This window comes from Musa acuminata, chromosome BXJ3-8, assembly GCF_036884655.1.
Source record: "Musa acuminata AAA Group cultivar baxijiao chromosome BXJ3-8, Cavendish_Baxijiao_AAA, whole genome shotgun sequence".
Classification (NCBI taxonomy): Eukaryota; Viridiplantae; Streptophyta; class Magnoliopsida; order Zingiberales; family Musaceae; genus Musa; species Musa acuminata.
The window spans coordinates 42,488,141-42,506,383 of record NC_088356.1 but is presented as its reverse complement, the minus strand read 5'-3'; the positions used below and the strand labels follow the sequence as shown (position 1 = coordinate 42,506,383).

Below are 18,243 nucleotides of genomic sequence, written 5' to 3'. Positions count from 1 at the left end.
GACATGCGTCGCGTGTATGGATCCAACACTTCAGATGACCCAATCCGACCTTTCCATTGTCTTCCTCCCCCTCTCTCGCTCGCCAATGCCACTGGAGAAGTAGCGGACATCAGTATGGTCTTTTTTTCTCCTTACGTACACGACTCGTTGGAGGATTGGGTTCGGTTTGATTGACTGCAGTGACAAGATCTGGTTTGTCCGACGCTGAATGATGCGATGATGGAGAGGGGCAGAAAGAATCAGAAGTGCAGCTCCTTCTGCAACCCCTCGATGCCCGGCGCGACGGCCGCCGCCACGAGCATTAGCGGCGGCGGGGACGGGGGCGGCGGAGCGTATGGAGGCGACGTGAACGCCGGGATACTGGACGAGACGGTGCTGATGCTGGTGTTCCGCAGCCTCAACTGGGATCCGCACGTCATCTGCGTGGCGGCCTGCGTCAGCCGTCGCCTCCGCGCCGTGGCCCGCCGCGTGCTCTTCCGGGAGCTGTGCATCTCCCGGGCACCGCGCATGGTGTCCGCGCTGCCTCGGCGGCGGGTGGCACGCCCTCGCCAAGCTCCTCTTCTTCTGCTGCGGCTGCGCCGCCCCGACACGCTTCTTCACCCCCGACCGCGCCGCCCCGGGCCACTTCGTCGGCGCCTCCCGGTTCTCCAAGACCTCCGGCCGGTCCTTCCTCGCGCGCCGCTGCTGGGGCGACCTGCTCTTCGTCAGCGATCCCTGCGAGCACCCGGCGGCTGGTCGGGGAGGCGGCGAGGACCTGGGAGCCTACCGCGGGGTGTTCCGCGGGTTCATGAGGTCACGGACGCGGGCATGGCTGATAGGGAAGCAAGCGGAGCTGGAAACCCGGGTGCGCTGCCCCTACTGCGGCGCCCGGGTGTGGAGCATGACGGCGGCGGGGCTCGTGCCCAGGAGCGCATCGAAGAGGCTGGGCTCCCACGAAGGGAGCTTGGAGTACTTCGTTTGCGTGAACGGCCACCTGCATGGCTACTGCTGGTTGGCACATTTGTCGACGGACGACGACGACGAGGAAGATGACGGAGATGACACCGGCGACGATGGCAAGCATAACGAGGAAGACGCAGAGCGAAATGTTGAGTTCTGAGGAGTCGTGCTCTATCATTTTTGCCACAGCGGGAGACAACAGTAGTTGCTGCGGATTCTATCTGCTCTGCGATCTGCTCTCCTTCCGTGCTCTGTTTCCAGCATGTGGCTCTGGTATTCTTGTTCTGCATTCCCTGCATGAATGAGAAGTCTTTTGGTGCATTCTCGCTTGTTACAGGCTAGAATTTTGATGCGCTTAATGTCTTATTTGAGACAGATATGGAATGCGATCAGTCCCAATTGTTTGTTAGATTAAGTCTGCGACTTCACCTTTCATGGTCTGATGATCTTAATTGTCTCTCCATCCAATTATCTAATGGTGTTATCCTTACAAAATCTCACAAGACCAAGTCAACAGAGTGGCAGCTTCTGAGGCAATGAATTCAGCTGGTGCATCCATATCACTGTAATCTTTGATGGCAAAAGCTTCAAGGGTCATCCATGTTGCTTTCAGATGATTTCGGGAGGATTTTGACTGATTTGGACCAGGCAATGCTTTGTGTTCTGCCACAGCTTGAGAAGGAACCAATCAATCATTCTCCTCTTGGGTGGGTGTTGGAAGGGAAAACTGGGTTCCACTGAATCAGCCATGGCTGATGAGTGGGAATGTGACTGAGAGCACAAAGGAGTCTTGTGTTTCTTTGAGAACAGTATACTTGTTTTCATTCATCCACTATGGCTTTATTGGATGCTTCATGATATGGTTAAAGTTTAAAACCATATGGGCATTATGGGAAGAATAGAATAGTAACCACTTTCTTTTGTTTCAGATGTTGATGAGTCAAAAGGCAAACACTTCTTTTTCTTTCGGTGTTGACTTCTGAACTTTGACATTTATGTTATGCAATCAAAACTGAGAAAATAAGTGTAATGAGCAGTGGAGCATTTCTAAATTCTATAATACCTATAGCACAGGAAAACAAAACCAATACTCTGAGAAAACAAATCAGGTAGAACTAGCTTTTACAATTTCTTCAGAAGGAAATAGCATATGCATTATTGTTAGATCAATTTCATGCATTGTAATTGCTTAAGTCTCTTCCTCTATCAACTAGAATCATCAAACTGATCCTGCCAATACTGCTAACTATCAGACCAGACAGCAAATAATATATGAAGACCATGCAAAATAGTTTGCCATAATATTCAAGGAGCTGGTATCAACACTTGATCTTAAAAATAAACAGGCATTTGTAGAGTAGATTGATGTGTGTCGATACTTATCTGGCACAGCACAATCGCACTTTGTATCGTTGGCACACCTTCGTCTCGTTTGGCACATTCAGAGATTGGCCTAATCACATCTCTGCATCCCTGAAACAAGTAATAGTGGTGTGTGCCAATACTTCTCAGGTACAATACATTTCAAACCATGCCTATATCACCAAAATGTGTGGACAAGTCCGACAGGAAATGATATGACCAAGAAGAAAAAGAGATAATGAAATAAAAGTAAACTTCACTTTATAGATGTATCAGTGCGCCCCACATCAACCAGAAGCAATCTCCTCAGCAAAGTTGCAGGTATTTATTGGACTATTGGTGGAAACCATCTTTTTAGAAACTGTTCAGCCAGCCAAAGAATATCAAATATTTAAGCTTGAACAAAACACTGAAGAGCAGTAAGTAGTTTGTGAAAGGTTGTATTTTATCCAACATTCCAATCAAAGTAATTTATTCTGTTGCTATTAACCATCATGCACTATTATAATCAAACAAACATAATTTTCTTCTTCCTCAAATGCATCAATATTGAGAAAGAGAATGTGAAATTTCTAAATAGAAAACTAATTGGTCTTTCTACCTCGAACATCATCCAGCTCCTGAGTAACAAAACAACTTTCAACTAAGAACCTGATACTGATGACCATTATTAATTTGATCATCCTAGCAAAGCATCATGACGCCACTAATTGTTCTTTAGATATTGAAACACAGTGCCATTACAATAATTTTTTTCCATTCAAAAGGCCTAATTCAGAAAAAAATATATCGCATGCCATACATTTCTCCTCAGAACCTATAACAAATACAAATCTACATATTCGTATGCAACAACTGGCAGGCAGTCTAGGAAAGTGAAATGTCAAACATAAGAATAAAGCTAAAATGTCTGAGGGAAAGAGAGCTCACCAGATGCACTTGTAAACCAGACTGGAAGCCAGCCAATGGACAACTGACAACAGTAGGTTACTACAACATATTGGGTTACTTAAGAAAGATGCAGGTACAACATGCTCATACGAGTGGATGGACAAACACACACGCTCATGCACACGCACACACAAAATACACTCAATCATATGTACCAAACAAAGAATGCAATACCAACTTGAACAATGCTACAAACTATCAGCACTATATCGCTCAATGGAGCATAATTTTCTTCATCTTCAATTATATCAAGGGGAGAGGAACTATACAACTTCCAATCGCACAAAAACATCACCTAATCAAATTTTAATTTCCCTGACTGACACGAAAGATAGCGGAAAATGAAATAGTCCTTCAAATATTTCATTTTGAAACCAGTGTCTCTTTAAAAGCATCTGCAAGCAGCAAATTTCTTTGGTCATTTTTCTTATAATCATGAAGTCCACATTAGCCATTTACCCCCAAAATCACAACTTTTATCATCAGAGACATACCGGAAACATAAGCATTACTAGTTTTCAAGGATCAAGCAAAAGAAAAGGCGACTTTTTTATGATCGAAACCAAAACTATTAACACGATTCAAAACCATTACCCTTTCATCCATCACCTTCCGCACACAGTCCAAATGAACCAAGCATCAGCAGACTCGCAAAACCACCAAGAGCCTAGAACTCCTGTGAAGCAGATCCAAGCTCTCCCTGCCCTTTCCCCTGCTTCTTGGGCAGCAGCGTCTGATGAATATTGGGCAAAACGCCGCCGTTAGCAATCGTGACGGTCCCCAAGAGTTTGCTCAGCTCTTCATCGTTCCTGATCGCAAGCTGTATGTGCCTCGGCACGATCCGATTCTTCTTGTTGTCCCTCGCCGCGTTCCCCGCCAGCTCCAGAACCTACGCAAAAGCATGAATTCGCGTGCGTCGTCCTACGATCAAGGAGAGCAAAAAGCTCGGAACGTTATTAAAAGATCTATACCTCCGCGGCGAGGTACTCTAGGACGGCGGACAGGTAGACGGGGGCGCCGGCGCCCACGCGGTCGGCGTACTTGCCGTCCTTGAGGTAGCGGGCGATGCGCCCGACGGGGAACTGGAGACCGGCCTTCTGCGAGCGGGAGATGGTCTTGGAGGCCTTCGGCTTCCCCCTCCCGCCCTTCGCAGCCGTGCCCCCCGTTGAGCTCATCTCTCTCTCCTCTCTCTCTCTCTCTCTCTCTCACTCTGCCCGTTTCTCTTTTGTTTCACTCGCTTTCTTTAGGAGGCGAGCAACGCGTGGGGTTGGCACAATTCCTGTGAATCGGTTGAGATACCAAGCATACAAAAGTCAATTGTATTGGTCTAACAAATTGGGACCCACCATAGAACCGACGCGTCATCTCTCTGTTTGGTTATTTAGCTGTTTGGTGGATGAAGCAAAGGAGAACGCAAGGATTGCCAGCGTGTGATTCCCGCCAACGGCGAAGGTGGACATCGGGTCCAGCAGTTACCGAGTCTTCAGTTGCCCACTGGTTACCTGACTTGTGAATGGTTGCACTGAGGGTCCCAATTGCGGGCTCCACCTGACCCTCATGGTACTACGGTCGTCTGTGACAAAACTGGTCAACTGCGCCACTAATGTTCCATGTCCTCATTCCTACTTCGGCATTCTCCCTCGACTGTTAACGAGGCCTCGTAAAGTGTGATTCAATCCCGTCTCCGTCCAAGCAGGGAACAGTGTCTCCACTATCGGAGGAGTCCCACGCCACACCAAAGCGAAGATGTCAGGGAGCCAATACTGTCGTGGATAGCTACTCGTCAGGAATAATAAAGCTCCCTGGTTCACTGAGACAGGTGATCCGAATGCCTTTCTCAGCGTACATCACAATGTACTTACTAAAATGATCCATCGACATTTATACACATAGTTGTTACTACTAATAATATTAAATCCTAAAGACGTTTGGCTTTCTTTTTCGGTCTTCGTCGGTTTTGTCCACTTGCTCGATCTGACGCGATTGGCGACGAGAAGGGCGAGCAAGGAATCGGGCGGAGGAGGAGGAGAAAGAAGAAGGCTAAGATGGCGGTGCAGCAGGCGCTTGTAGTCCTCACTGACTCTGGCCCATCTTCGGGGCCTACGATTGCTTCCCCGTCAGTCGCCCCTCACCCATCCTTTCTTGCTTACACTAGAGCATCTTTTAGGGCTTTTTTATTGGTCGAGTTCGGATTGAGGAGTGTATGTGTAGGCTATCTTTCTCGTGATTAGGGTTTAGTAGATAAGTATGTATTTGGAGTTTGGTTAAGTGAGGCTTATCAAGTTGGATTTCTTGTGAAATTTTGTTGGCGATATCATTGGAGATGATGACATGGGCATTAGGTTTTCCGAAATCTGTGGCCTCCTATTGTTTATCTCCTTATGCTTCTTTATTAAGATAGCTATGGGTGAAAGAAAGCTGCGAATTAGTATTTAGGGATTAGCATGCACACTCTTCTGCTACTGCACATGGATGGAAATCTTAATGGATTGTGTATCTTGTAGAAGGAATTCAACATAAACATATTGCAGGTCCCAACAGTTACAGATTTAAGTTCTGGATTACTGCATCAAAATTTGCCCGGGATATAATTTGGAAGCAGTAGTGCTATCCTCATTAGGCTTAAAAATTAGAATGCTCTTTTGGCTAAGCTTCAGTGCTATTACCTTTGTGCTTGTTTTCTGTATATTTCAATGTACCAAGTTAAATCTATCATAAGTAGTACAAGTATTAACTTCTCTGACTAGGTGCCCACCATTCTAATTGAAATTTGACTCTGAAATTTGTTCCCCATTATCCCCAAATGAAATTGTGAGACTTGCACACTTCATTTTTTTAGCTACTATGATCAAAAGAGTCACTTAGGCAACTTCCCCAACATGGCCGAGCAATATCCAACTCAACTATTGGGAACTGTTGAGTGTTCCCTGTTGTTCAAGAGTAGGGAGATGTATTTGACTTCTAGTATAAGTAGAACATATCAGCTTCATCCTTGGCTATCTAATTTTTTTACTATTTTAAGTATATATACATATATATTTAATTTGTCATGATTTTATAAACCATCTACATGAGTATCATAACTAAGGGACGATTTAAATCACTTGGGTAATGTATTTAACATATCTCTCCTGGACCTCTGATTATGGGTATCAGATGGCATAGTTTCTCAAGAGACATGGAAAACAAACTTTATTTAGAAAGCTAACTACCTAGATCGTAGTTTAGAATTGGATATTGGAAAAGTTTATTTGAACCCACATAATTAGCTGCTCCAAGTTAAACAGTAAATCCTTATATTTACATTGAGCTATTGTGACACTAGAAACAAGTTCTGATCATGTATATATACATATATAGGTAGAGGGAGTGTGTGTTGTGTGTGCAGAATCTTATTGAGAGTATCACGACATCAACCACATTGTATCAGAAACATCATATAGACTCCAAATTGAAGTAGAACTCTGTTAAATATAGTCTACATATGTGCATAATGTTTAATGAGTCAAAACTCATATGATTTAAACTTTTTTTATATATCAAACTAACACAAAAGCAAAAGGTTTAAGGAACATTCATGTATGGAACTATGAGCTACACTGATTTGGTTAAATATCATAATGATTCTCTAATCAAATCTTGTTAGATGAGCACATACCAAAATCCAATTTCTTTTGGTACTTGCATGTTATTATTGATCAAACTGAAATATATTCTGTTATTTTACAAATTTTTCTTTAGTTTTTTATTTGTATATTAATTCATCTGTTTTTTCATTCTTACGTATAAGTTTCTAAAATCTAAAGGTAAGTGAGAATAAGCCTTGCAATTTTCTAAACCATATCATTGATGAATATGCACTAAATATTCTTTAATAATCACTTGCAAGGTTGAAAACATTGTTAACCATTTTACACCTGGATGACAAAATCCATCTATATCTCAATCCATCAAAGCAATGGCTTAAAATGGTGTAAGGTAGATGATGCAATCATATCCTTGTTGAAATTTGGTTTGTTATGGTTAACCAAATTAATCAACATCAAATATGTCATGGGCTATGCACAAATAGAAACATTTTGGCATAATCAAATTAACAAAGGGGTCCATAGCTCAGTGGTAGAGCAATTGACTGCAGATCAATAGGTCACCAGTTCGAACCTGGTTGGGCCCTATTTAAGTGTGTTATTATGTAGCAGTCACTTTTTTTTCAATAGATCTTTAGCTTTATAACTCTTGTTCAATGGTGGTTAGATTTGTTAAGATGTTATCTGTGGCAGTGACATGATGCTTGCAGTTTACATGCATCGATGATCACTCAACCGAATTTTTTCTGTTCTTTGATAATCATTTGCATAGTTTTCCATTCAATCATGATTTGGCCTGTCAAGATGTTATTTGCAGCAGCATTTTTTTATATCTGTTATCTTTTTGTAAATTTTGGTCTTATTTGTTAATATGTTTTAAGAGGCAATGCAGCATGATACTTTCAGTTTTATTCATTTTTCATCACAATGAACCTTTTATTCTTTATAGTTATTAGAGCAATAGGTCACCAGTTCGAACCTGGTTGGGCCCTATTTAAGTGTGTTATTATGTAGCAGTCACTTTTTTTTCAATAGATCTTTAGCTTTATAACTCTTGTTCAATGGTGGTTAGATTTGTTAAGATGTTATCTGTGGCAGTGACATGATGCTTGCAGTTTACATGCATCGATGATCACTCAACCGAATTTTTTCTGTTCTTTGATAATCATTTGCATAATTTTCCATTCAATCATGATTTGGCCTGTCAAGATGTTATTTGCAGCAGCATTTTTTTATATCTGTTATCTTTTTGTAAATTTTGGTCTTATTTGTTAATATGTTTTAAGAGGCAATGCAGCATGATACTTTCAGTTTTATTCATTTTTCATCACAATGAACCTTTTATTCTTTATAGTTATTAGTCAATATATAAGATACTATACAGTTACCTTTTACCTTATGCACTAAAGTACATATACTATTCTCTACATTACTAGGATAATAAAAGCCACTTCCTACTTATGTTCAACAAAATAGGAGTCAGAAAGAATTACTTTGTGTAGTTTTCCGTAAAAATGATTTCAAGTGCCTGTCTTGTCTGTACAAGGATGTTAAACACAGTTGTGATAAGTAATGGTGCTAAGCCAACTTTTGGTAACTGATTGTTTGCTGATTCAGTAGATATATTGATTTGGCTGCTGGTGTTGCAAAGAATTCAGTAATTAGTCAGTGACTATGAATCACTTCATTCTTTATTCCGGTCTTTATGGCTTAATTTGTTAATATGTTAAATTGCTAAGAGAACAAAAAGGCCTTTTCTGTCTATGTTACACAAAAAAAAGAGAAAGGAATTACTTGTATATATTACCTGAGATATGATTTCAAAATGCTTCTCTCGTCTGTCCGAGGATGTCAGACAGTTGTTGCAATATGTGATGGTATTAAGCCAGCTTCTGGTAAATGATGGATTGGTGATCCATGGTCAACATGGTCTCCACCATTGCATAGATTTCAGATACCAAATCAGTAATTATGAATCACAACTTCACATACCTGTCACTAGTTCTTCAACAGAAAGATTTGTTTACCATTAGTTTGCTGTCAAGAAGGCCACCCAGAGCCAAGAACTCAACTACAAGAGAACCTAAACTGCCGATTGGTCCTTCTTCAACAGTTATAAGTTCCTCATGTGATATCTCTAAGCTTCAATCCAGACTTTGATCCAATACTTTGCAGAATCGTGCCTTGACTGCTGTGATTTCTAGGCCCTTCAGATAGTGCTCCTTCAGTACCAAAGCTGCAGCCAAGCAGTTCTGAACTGCTGTTCCATACTCAAGAAGAGCCTACAGATCCCTCTCACCCTCGGCATGAACTGCAGTTCGAGGCCCTGCTCCTACCTTTGCCAACCTGCAAATGTTGTAAGTTTACGTATAATCACTTATCCTTGATATCTTGAAGCTAAGATTACTTAATTGTTTCTGTAAATCATGTTCACTTATAACATAGGATATGGATACAAGATATGCATGCACAGTTGTTTTATTGTATGGTCATATGCTGATGTACATATACTACTCTCTACATTTGTCGACCTGCAAATTTGACTTCAGTCTATTAATGATAGATAACTGAAAGAGAAGAAACAGATGCATGTTCCTTTAAACTATCACCTCAAGTGAAACACCCTTGTGGAACAGTTCTGCTTCATCTGAAGGAACCCTGACAGCGATAGTTGGCAGGCATGCCAAGACTGCAAATGATTCAGAATTAATTGTCTTATCAGCTCCAACAAGCCGCACCACAGAATTCAAAGGTTCTCGCTTGGTCTGAACATAGTCGCATTTTCTGGATTTGATTTCTGCAGAAAAAGAATTAATAGCTCCCTAATATTCAGTCCCTATAAATTCAACATTATGCATGAATGAGATATTCTATGGCAGGTGAGAATGATATTTCTTTATATGCAGGGTTCTTCTCAAGTTGTGTAATATGAGGTGTAATCCATGGAAGAATGAATTCCACAATACTCTTGCCTGACCAAAGGTGTCTGTTCCAGAATCAGCACAAGTCACAGGTTACAATTCACAGGTCAGTATAAAGTTGAGAACTGTTGAAATTATTTTCAAGTGACATTGAATCCTGTAACTCGATTAAATTGCATCCTAGTTGCAGGATCAAGCTTGGTGACACCTGCTAATGACAAGGTAAGCTCGAAGTTCTTTGATTTAGAGTACATCCTTATTAACAATGATTCTTGGCAACCAAACAGTTCCCTGTTTGGTTATTTGGTCGCTTGGCAATTGGCGGGAAAGGAGGACGCTCGGATTGCTCGCGTGTGATTCGCGCCATGAGCTGACGTGGGCTTCTGGCCCAGCAATTACTGTATTTACTCAAGAAGCTACCCGCCTTGTAACTGGAAGCAGTGATGCCCATAGGTGGGCTCCAGGCGAACTCACGGTCACATGTTCGAGAGTTTCCCGTTCTTTTTCTTCGGGAAGCTTTACGGCAATAGTTTCGCCGACCGTGAAATGTCGGTTATCTTTGGCCGCACTTGGCCGGAAACATTTCTGTCTCGAGCCCCGCAGGAAACGCCGTATCCACCGTCTGGGGAGATCACACCGATGCCGTTATCGAGACAAAATGCGGGCGTGGGAGCTGCTGGAGTAGCCGAATAGTGTTCCCTGTCCTACTTGATACAGGTGATTTGCACACTTATATATACATAAATGTTAATATTAAATAATATTAATTATAAAGCCGTTTGGCCCTTTTTTATCTTCCTCAATTTTGTTCGCTAGTTCGATTCGACGCAGACGACGAGAACGGCGAACAAGGATCGGGCGGATGAGGAGGCGACCTAAGAGAAAGATGTCTGTGCAGTAGGCGCTGATGGTGCACGGCGTTGTTACGCTGCTGCTGGTGGTGTTGCCCTCTGCAGGCACTGGTCCATCTTCGGAGAAGATCCACAACTTCCTCACCTTCGGCGCCTGCGACGACTTCTTGTAAGTCTCCCATCCCTCATCCGAGTTCATCCTCCTTTTCTTGCTTAAATTTCTATTTCTTTAGGGATTTTCATTGGTCGTGTTTGGATTAAGGACATCGTGTAGGGCTTACTTTTTCACGATTAGGGTTTAGAGTATGATCCTGGAACCTGGTTTAGGTGGAGCTTATCAAGTTGGATTGCTTGTGGAGTTTTTCTGATGATATCAATTAAGATGACGACATGGGGATTTTTACTGCTAAAGCTTCTTTATTAAAAGTACATTTGCTTCTCTGTGGTCTCATTCTCCACATCTGTTAGAAATGGATAGGGCTATGAGGAATGGAAACTGCAGATTAATAATTGGGAATTAGCATTCATTCTTTTATCCTACTCCATGTGGTTAAAGATCTCGATTAATTGTCTATCTGGTAAAAGGAACTCACTATAAACATCTTCTAAGGCCCAACACTAACAATTTTAAGTCCCGGATTGTTGCATCAAAATCTGCATGGGGCAGCTATAGTGCTGGCTTAAGGTATAGGATGCTCTTTTTCGCTAAGCTTCGGTGCTATCACCTCCAGAGTTGTTCCCTGTGCATTTCAATGTACCAAATCAAGTCCATCTCAAATGGTACACTTGTGAGATTTTCTGACCAGGTATATCATTCTATTTTGTTACATTTAGGACGGTTTAGGACAGTTTAGTTTTGGGCAATTAATTACGATCTGCTAAATCAGACAACAATTGGGTCCATAGCTCAGTGGTAGAGCAATTGACTGCAGATCAATAGGTCACCGGTTCGAACCCGGTTGGGCCCTTCTTATTATTATTAGTACTTTTTGGGATTATTATGTGGCAATCACCCTAGCTTTATAAATTTTTATCTTTTCTATAAATCATGGCTGTTGTGGTAAGATGTTATAGGAGGGAATGTGACATGATGCTTGCAGTTTACATCCATTGATGAGTTTTACAGTCAATCATGATTAGATTTGTTACGATGCTATATGTGGCAATCACTTCTTGCTTCATTAATCTGTTATTCTATAAATCATGTTATTGATGGTGGATTACTGAAAGAGAAAAAGTAGATGCATGTTCCTCTAAACAACCACCTCAAGTGGAACACCTTTGCTTTCAAGGGGAAGGAGAACGCCATGTCCTCTACTTCAGCAGGTCATTGACAACTGCAGCAGTGGCGACCATGTGGAACAGTTCTGCTTCATCTGAAAGAGCCATGACAGCCATATTTTGGTAGTCATGCCATATACGTGACTTCAAATGATCCAGAATTAGTTGTCTTGCCAGCTCCAAGAAACCCCACCCGATCCACCGCAAATCTTACTGGTAGTTTCTGCGGATCCACAGCATGTAGCCCCTGAGCCGCAGAATTTGAGTTTCTCTTTGGTCTGAATGTAAATGCATTATCTGGATTTGACTTCTGCAAAAATAGAATCAGGAGCTTCCAATTTTTCAGTCCCTATAAATTCTACACTATGCATGAAGGAAACGTTCTATATCAGGTGAGAATGACATTTCTTTACATGCAGGCTGCTCTTCTCAAGTTCACGAGTAACATAAGGGGTAATCGATGGAAGAACGAATTGCATGATGCTTATGTCTTACCTGACTAAAGACTTCTGTCACACAATCAACACAATTCACAGGTCAGTATAATGTTGAGAACTGTTGGAAATTTTCTCAGTTGTTACAAGTACAACTATTATGCTCATTGGTTACAGTTCAAAGAAAAGATCAATAAAAATAACCCTTGGAACTTGATTTGCTTCTGCTGGGAAACTGGAAAATCTGTTATTATATATTATAATTAATATTTAACAAACCATACTACATACGGGTCCATAGCTCAGTGGTAGAGCAATTGACTGCAGATCAATAGGTCACCGGTTCGAACCTGGTTGGGCCCTTATCTTATTCAATTTTTGGGTTCTCGTCAGTGTATTTATGTTAAGCATATCAGTCAGTCATCATTTGATTTTTATGATGCTCATGTAGGTTTTCTATAAATAATTTTTCTACAAGTCATTGTATGATTCGGTAATATGTTATTATAAAAGAGAAAGTGATATTATTTTTCTAGGATGTTATATGTGGCAATCATTTTGTTCTTTATAAATATATTTCATAGGGTACATCTGGTTGGCAATCATTTTGTTCTTTATAAATGTGGTATGATATTTATAGTGTTTGTATATTTTTAATCATAAATCGATCCTGTTATTAACGGGTCCATAGCTCAGTAGTAGAGCAATTGACTGCAGATCAATAGGTCACCGGTTCGAACCTGGTTGGGCCCTTATCTTGTTTAATTTTTGGGTTCTCGTCATTGTATTTATGTTAAGCATATCAGTCAGTCATCATTTGATTTTTATGATGCTCATGTAGGTTTTCTATAAATAATTTTTCTACAAGTCGTTGTATGATTCAGTAATATGTTATTATAAGAGAGAAAGAGATATTATTTTTCTAGGATGTTATATGTGGCAATCAATTTGTTCTCTATAAATATACTTCTCTGTAAGTCATGGTATTGATGTTAAGTATTTTAGTCAATAATCAATTTTCATTTGTTTATTTGATGGTCATCATGTTGTTAATATCTTGTATTTCTATTCAACATGGTTGTATTTATAAAGAAGTTATATGTAGGTCTTTTTATAAATTTGTTATCTATAAATCATGTTATGATTTGGTAATATGTTTTAAAGACAAAAGTGATTTTTTTTTTAAGAAAAGGTATATGTGGCAGTCATTTTTGTTTATTATACATCTATTTTTCTGTAAGTCATGGTTTGGTTTGGTAAGATGTTATAAGATACAATGAGGCATGATACTTGTAGTTTTTGTACGTTTCTGACCACAAATGAACCACAACATTATGATATTAGTTTTTAAGTTCTTTTAAAAGTCATTGACATAGTCAATATTCCAGTAAATCATGATATGATCTGTTAAGATGTTATTTGTGGCCCTATTCATTGATTGTTAGTTATGATGGTCATCATGGTATCAATACTAAGGATTTCAGCCATCAATGTTTGTTTTTTTAATATGTTATATGTGGTAGTCATCTTTGTTCTCATTAAATATATATTTTTCTGTAAATCATGGTATGATTGGGTAAGATGTTTGAAGAGGCAATGTGGCACTGCTTGGTTTAGATGTTTTATATGGCAGCCATCTTTGTTTTTAATAAATATATTTTTCTGTAAATGATGGTATGATTGAGTAAGATGTTTCAAGAGGCAATGTGGCACTGCTTGATTACTATGTTATAATGTGGTAGTCAGTTTTTTTCTTTTTCTTTTTTATACTCCTATTAGTCGTGGCATCATTTGATAAGATGTTATAAGGGGGAAAAATTAATCAAAGGGAAAATTTGAACTGCAAAATATATGATAGTTCAGTACCATGACACAAATTGGAGATCATGGACGAACTTGAAACTTCTTTGGAAGGATTATTTGGGTAATTTAATTGTTATTTTAACCACTAATGTTGCATGGGTTCAGGATCGGTTAACAATTAGGCAATAATCAGCAAATGGTAAGTGTCTTTTGTTCAATTTGACATCTTCCACTCCTTACTTTTGCAGCAATTATTTACATAACCTATCTTATTTCTCCGTGACAAGCTGCTGATGTTGATTCTCATGCGTCCGTCAGAGCATAGCATGGCATTGCCTCTGCCTGTAAGTGCCTTGGTCAGCTAGTGGTCATCCATATCTAGTGAATAAGCGCATTTATTCTAAATGCCAGATAAGGACATGACAGTGAATGGCAGATTTTTTGGATTTTAAAATCTAATTATTTGAATTGAATTGATTGTTCGAATTGAATATTGATTCAGAGCTACTTGAAGTATTTATTTTTTATTAGTATTAGAAATAATTAAATTTAAAACACGTTGAATCTTGTAAAATTATATTAGGTGTACTTGATAAGTCTTTTCAATTATTAAGTTAGTTTAGTTGTAAAATTAAAAGCACTATCTAAATGAGTTTTTTTATATTTTTTTATATTTTGAAATGCACCTTAGTAGTATGACTCCGAGATCGTTATGGTCGCATTAATATCCGAAGAAATTTCACATATTCACTAACTCAAATCGAATTATACTACATCAAATCCCGAGATTAGTTAATAATATCATGTGATATTGGATGTTAGCCACCGAATTATTTTTTTGTCAGGTACCAAACAATAAACAAGAAAAAAAAAGACAAACAATACAGGTCAGATACGATGTTGGAGTTTGAGTCACTAACAAATTCGAATAAAGAAACAATAGACATTCAAGTGTGTATAGAATACTTAAGTAATCATTACCTGATATACTTTTTTTTTTGGGTAAGTAATTACCTGATATACTTATCAATGAGGGTTCGAAAACATCTCTACTGAGATGCTAATTGAAGTACTATTGATAGCAAGTGTTTAGTATTAAATCTTATCTTCATCACTTTTATCAATTATCAAGACTCTTCAACCCGCTTAACTATGATTAGCATCTCGATCGTTATACTTAAAAAATAATATCATATCCTTACACTTATGAAAGTGAAACATTTAACTTCGATTCTTCTTACATTGAAAAAAAATCGTACGTGTTGTCATGTGCAAATAGAATATGAATGAAAAATGATAAAAATATAATTTTATTATATTTTAAATTATTAGTTTTATATAAACTTCTCGTACTGATTTTTTTCTCCCCTCATCTTTCCAACCTGCTCGCTCATTGCACTCACTCTTACCACACCTACTTACTTATCGGACCCGCTCATCCATTGCTATGTCCATCGCAACTTGTAACTCCTCCTTCCCGAAGTCCACCACCCGTCGTGTCCAAGTGCAGACTGTCCCTCTCCAACGAGAACGCGCAGGTCAAGATCCCCAACACCCCATCGAAAGGCTCGTAGTTGTTGTTGCAAAATCCCACATTGACATCCATCACTTTGTACTCTATTGGGACCATAAACCCTGCACCTCATCTGCTAATCATAGGTGCTTTACAATCCAATCACGTGAGTAATGACACGTATGACATAGTACATACTCTTTTTACTTATTATTATTATTATTATATTTTTATTTATATCTCTTATTATATATATATATATATATATATATATATATGTATATATGTATATATGTATGTATGTATATATATATACATATGTATATATGTATATATGTATGTATGTAAATATGTATATATACATACACATATATATACATACATATATATACATATATATATATACATATATATATATATATATATATATATATACATACATATATATTTATATATACATATATATATATATATATATATATATATATATATATATATATATATATACACACATATATATACATACTGTATATATATGTATATTTGTATATATATGTACACATATATACATATAAATACATATACATATATATATACATATATACATGTATATACATATATACATGTATATACATATATACATGTATATACATATATACATATGTATGTATGTATGTATTTATTTATGTATGGATATGGAAAATCGGATCATGATGAGATCACGATAATGAGATCAATTCTCCTTTAAAACCCTAAATAATCTCGGTCATAGGTTACTCAAAGCGATATATTGAGATAACCGGACATACTAGTGTACTATATACCTGTCAATATGATAGAGGTGACTGGTCTCATGATTTCTCGTGTGGGGATACTAGGGATACAGTTTAGGTGCTCATTAGAGAATGAGTTCATTGATTGATCTGATTACAGAATGTTGGATGGTTAATGATACCTCATTGTCAAATAACGATTTCGTCGTCTCAGTGGTGTATCTAATCCTTAGATTTGAGATACCAAGAATGTCTTATATTAGTACTTCACTCTTTGATGCCAGACTTATGGATCTAGAAGTTCTATATCTAATATAACCAGTTATCATGAGTGACAACCAACCTTACGAGGGCTATTGAGTGTCGATAGAGGATCATCCGCTCTCGGTGTCATGAGAGGAATATCTCATATGTTTTTGCTCAGACAAATTCCTAGCCAAGGTCATTCGGATTGAGAGAGAAAAAGTTCTCCGGAGAATCCGATTAGAGCGAGACTCAAGTAGAAACTATAGGGGTCTGACAACATCATGGCTGGTATATTATCTTTGAGATATTAGATAGATAAGAGACTACAGATACATGGTAACTGAGGACAAATATGTCCAAATGATTGGATTCCCTGTATTATTTGAGACTATAATGTAGTGGCCTAGTACATCTATAGTCGATGAGTCGAGTGAATTATTATGGTGATAATAATTCACTAAGCCATAAGGAATTCTGACAGATATAACTCACGGTCAGCTCGATATTAGGCCTAGAGGGTCATATACATATGGTAGGTGTTACGATAAGTAGAGGTTCGAGTATGAAATATCTATTGGAGCCTATTTTAATGGATATCCAATAAGCCCATGAATTATTAGATAATATGAATAAGATCTAATAAGAGCCAATGAGAGATTATTATGTAGAGATCTAATATTCTAAAAGACTTAGGTAGTTGGATGGAGATCTAGTACCCAATAGGGCATGATCCATTAGGGTTATTGATAGGAGGCCTCTATAAATATAAGAGAACCAAAGGGCCATAGGCTAGGCTTTTTTGGCTGTCACCTCCTATTATTCTCTCTCATTCTCTTCATCAACCAATGGCCCCTATTTGGGGCGTATGGAGATTTGAACAGTGATTCGAGAAGCATCTTCGTAGCCCCTGTTATATGGATCATCGCTATAGATGAGGACAGTTGACCTCTTTCATCCTCTCCCATAGATCTATAAGAATTCTGGGATATACGATCTCCCTATGTAACACAACTATCTCACATGTAGTTTTTAGTTTCGTAGGTTTTTGTGTACCAATCTTTACATGACGATAAAACATTTTTATGAAAATCTGAGATTTTTCTTTTTGTTCTTCCAGATGTCACCCATAGATTTCCCATCATCCTCCCCTCCTCTTTCCAACCTACTCGTATGTCGCCCGTCGCACCTATTTTCCCCCTCACTCGTCACACCTGCTTGCCCATCGCACCCGCTTACCCACCGCTCGTCATGGGCGAGCAGGTTGGAAAGAGGAGGACAAAAGGAAATTGAAAGAGATTTATAAAAAATTAATAATTAAAAAAAATAAATTTATGTTTTTATCCTTTTTTTATTCACGTATTTTTGCACCTGATTTTTTTCGACGATGAAATTAATGACACAAGGAGAATCAGAGTTAAATATCTCACTTTCATAAATATAAGAACATAATACTATTTTTTAAAGTATAATAATTAAGATGTAAATCATAATTAACTATAGGGGATAATATATAATTACTATCTTGAATTATAGTAAATATATTTTAATTAAGTTTAGAACATATCAAGTAAAGGTTAGAAAT

At 38.5% G+C, this 18,243-nt stretch overlaps 1 protein-coding gene, 1 long non-coding RNA gene, 4 other non-coding genes and 1 pseudogene across 6 annotated transcripts; 6 read left to right on the top strand and 1 right to left on the bottom strand.

Moving 5' to 3' along the window:
* The first annotated feature begins 70 nt into the window (after positions 1-70).
* LOC135644527 (EID1-like F-box protein 3) lies at positions 71-1,260 on the top strand (annotated as a pseudogene).
* Positions 1,261-3,648: 2,388 nt separating this feature from the next.
* Positions 3,649-4,471, bottom strand: LOC135644528 (histone H2AX-like). The gene is made up of 2 exons (XM_065162177.1): positions 4,224-4,471; positions 3,649-4,141 (listed from the first exon to the last, which is right to left on the bottom strand). The coding sequence occupies exons 1-2, from the start codon at positions 4,425-4,427 to the stop codon at positions 3,920-3,922; spliced, it is 426 nt and encodes a 141-aa protein (XP_065018249.1). The 5' UTR covers positions 4,428-4,471; the 3' UTR covers positions 3,649-3,919.
* A 2,883-nt stretch (positions 4,472-7,354) lies between these two features.
* On the top strand, positions 7,355-7,426 carry TRNAC-GCA (transfer RNA cysteine (anticodon GCA)). The gene has a single exon. It is a non-coding gene; the product is annotated as a tRNA-Cys (tRNA).
* A 3,157-nt stretch (positions 7,427-10,583) lies between these two features.
* On the top strand, positions 10,584-14,615 carry LOC135644791 (uncharacterized). Its single transcript, XR_010498589.1, has 2 exons — positions 10,584-10,780; positions 12,312-14,615. It is a non-coding gene; the product is annotated as an uncharacterized LOC135644791 (long non-coding RNA).
* Positions 11,508-11,579, top strand: TRNAC-GCA (transfer RNA cysteine (anticodon GCA)). Its single transcript has one exon. It is a non-coding gene; the product is annotated as a tRNA-Cys (tRNA).
* TRNAC-GCA (transfer RNA cysteine (anticodon GCA)) lies at positions 12,618-12,689 on the top strand. Its single transcript has one exon. It is a non-coding gene; the product is annotated as a tRNA-Cys (tRNA).
* On the top strand, positions 13,008-13,079 carry TRNAC-GCA (transfer RNA cysteine (anticodon GCA)). The gene has a single exon. It is a non-coding gene; the product is annotated as a tRNA-Cys (tRNA).
* Positions 14,616-18,243: the final 3,628 nt, after the last annotated feature.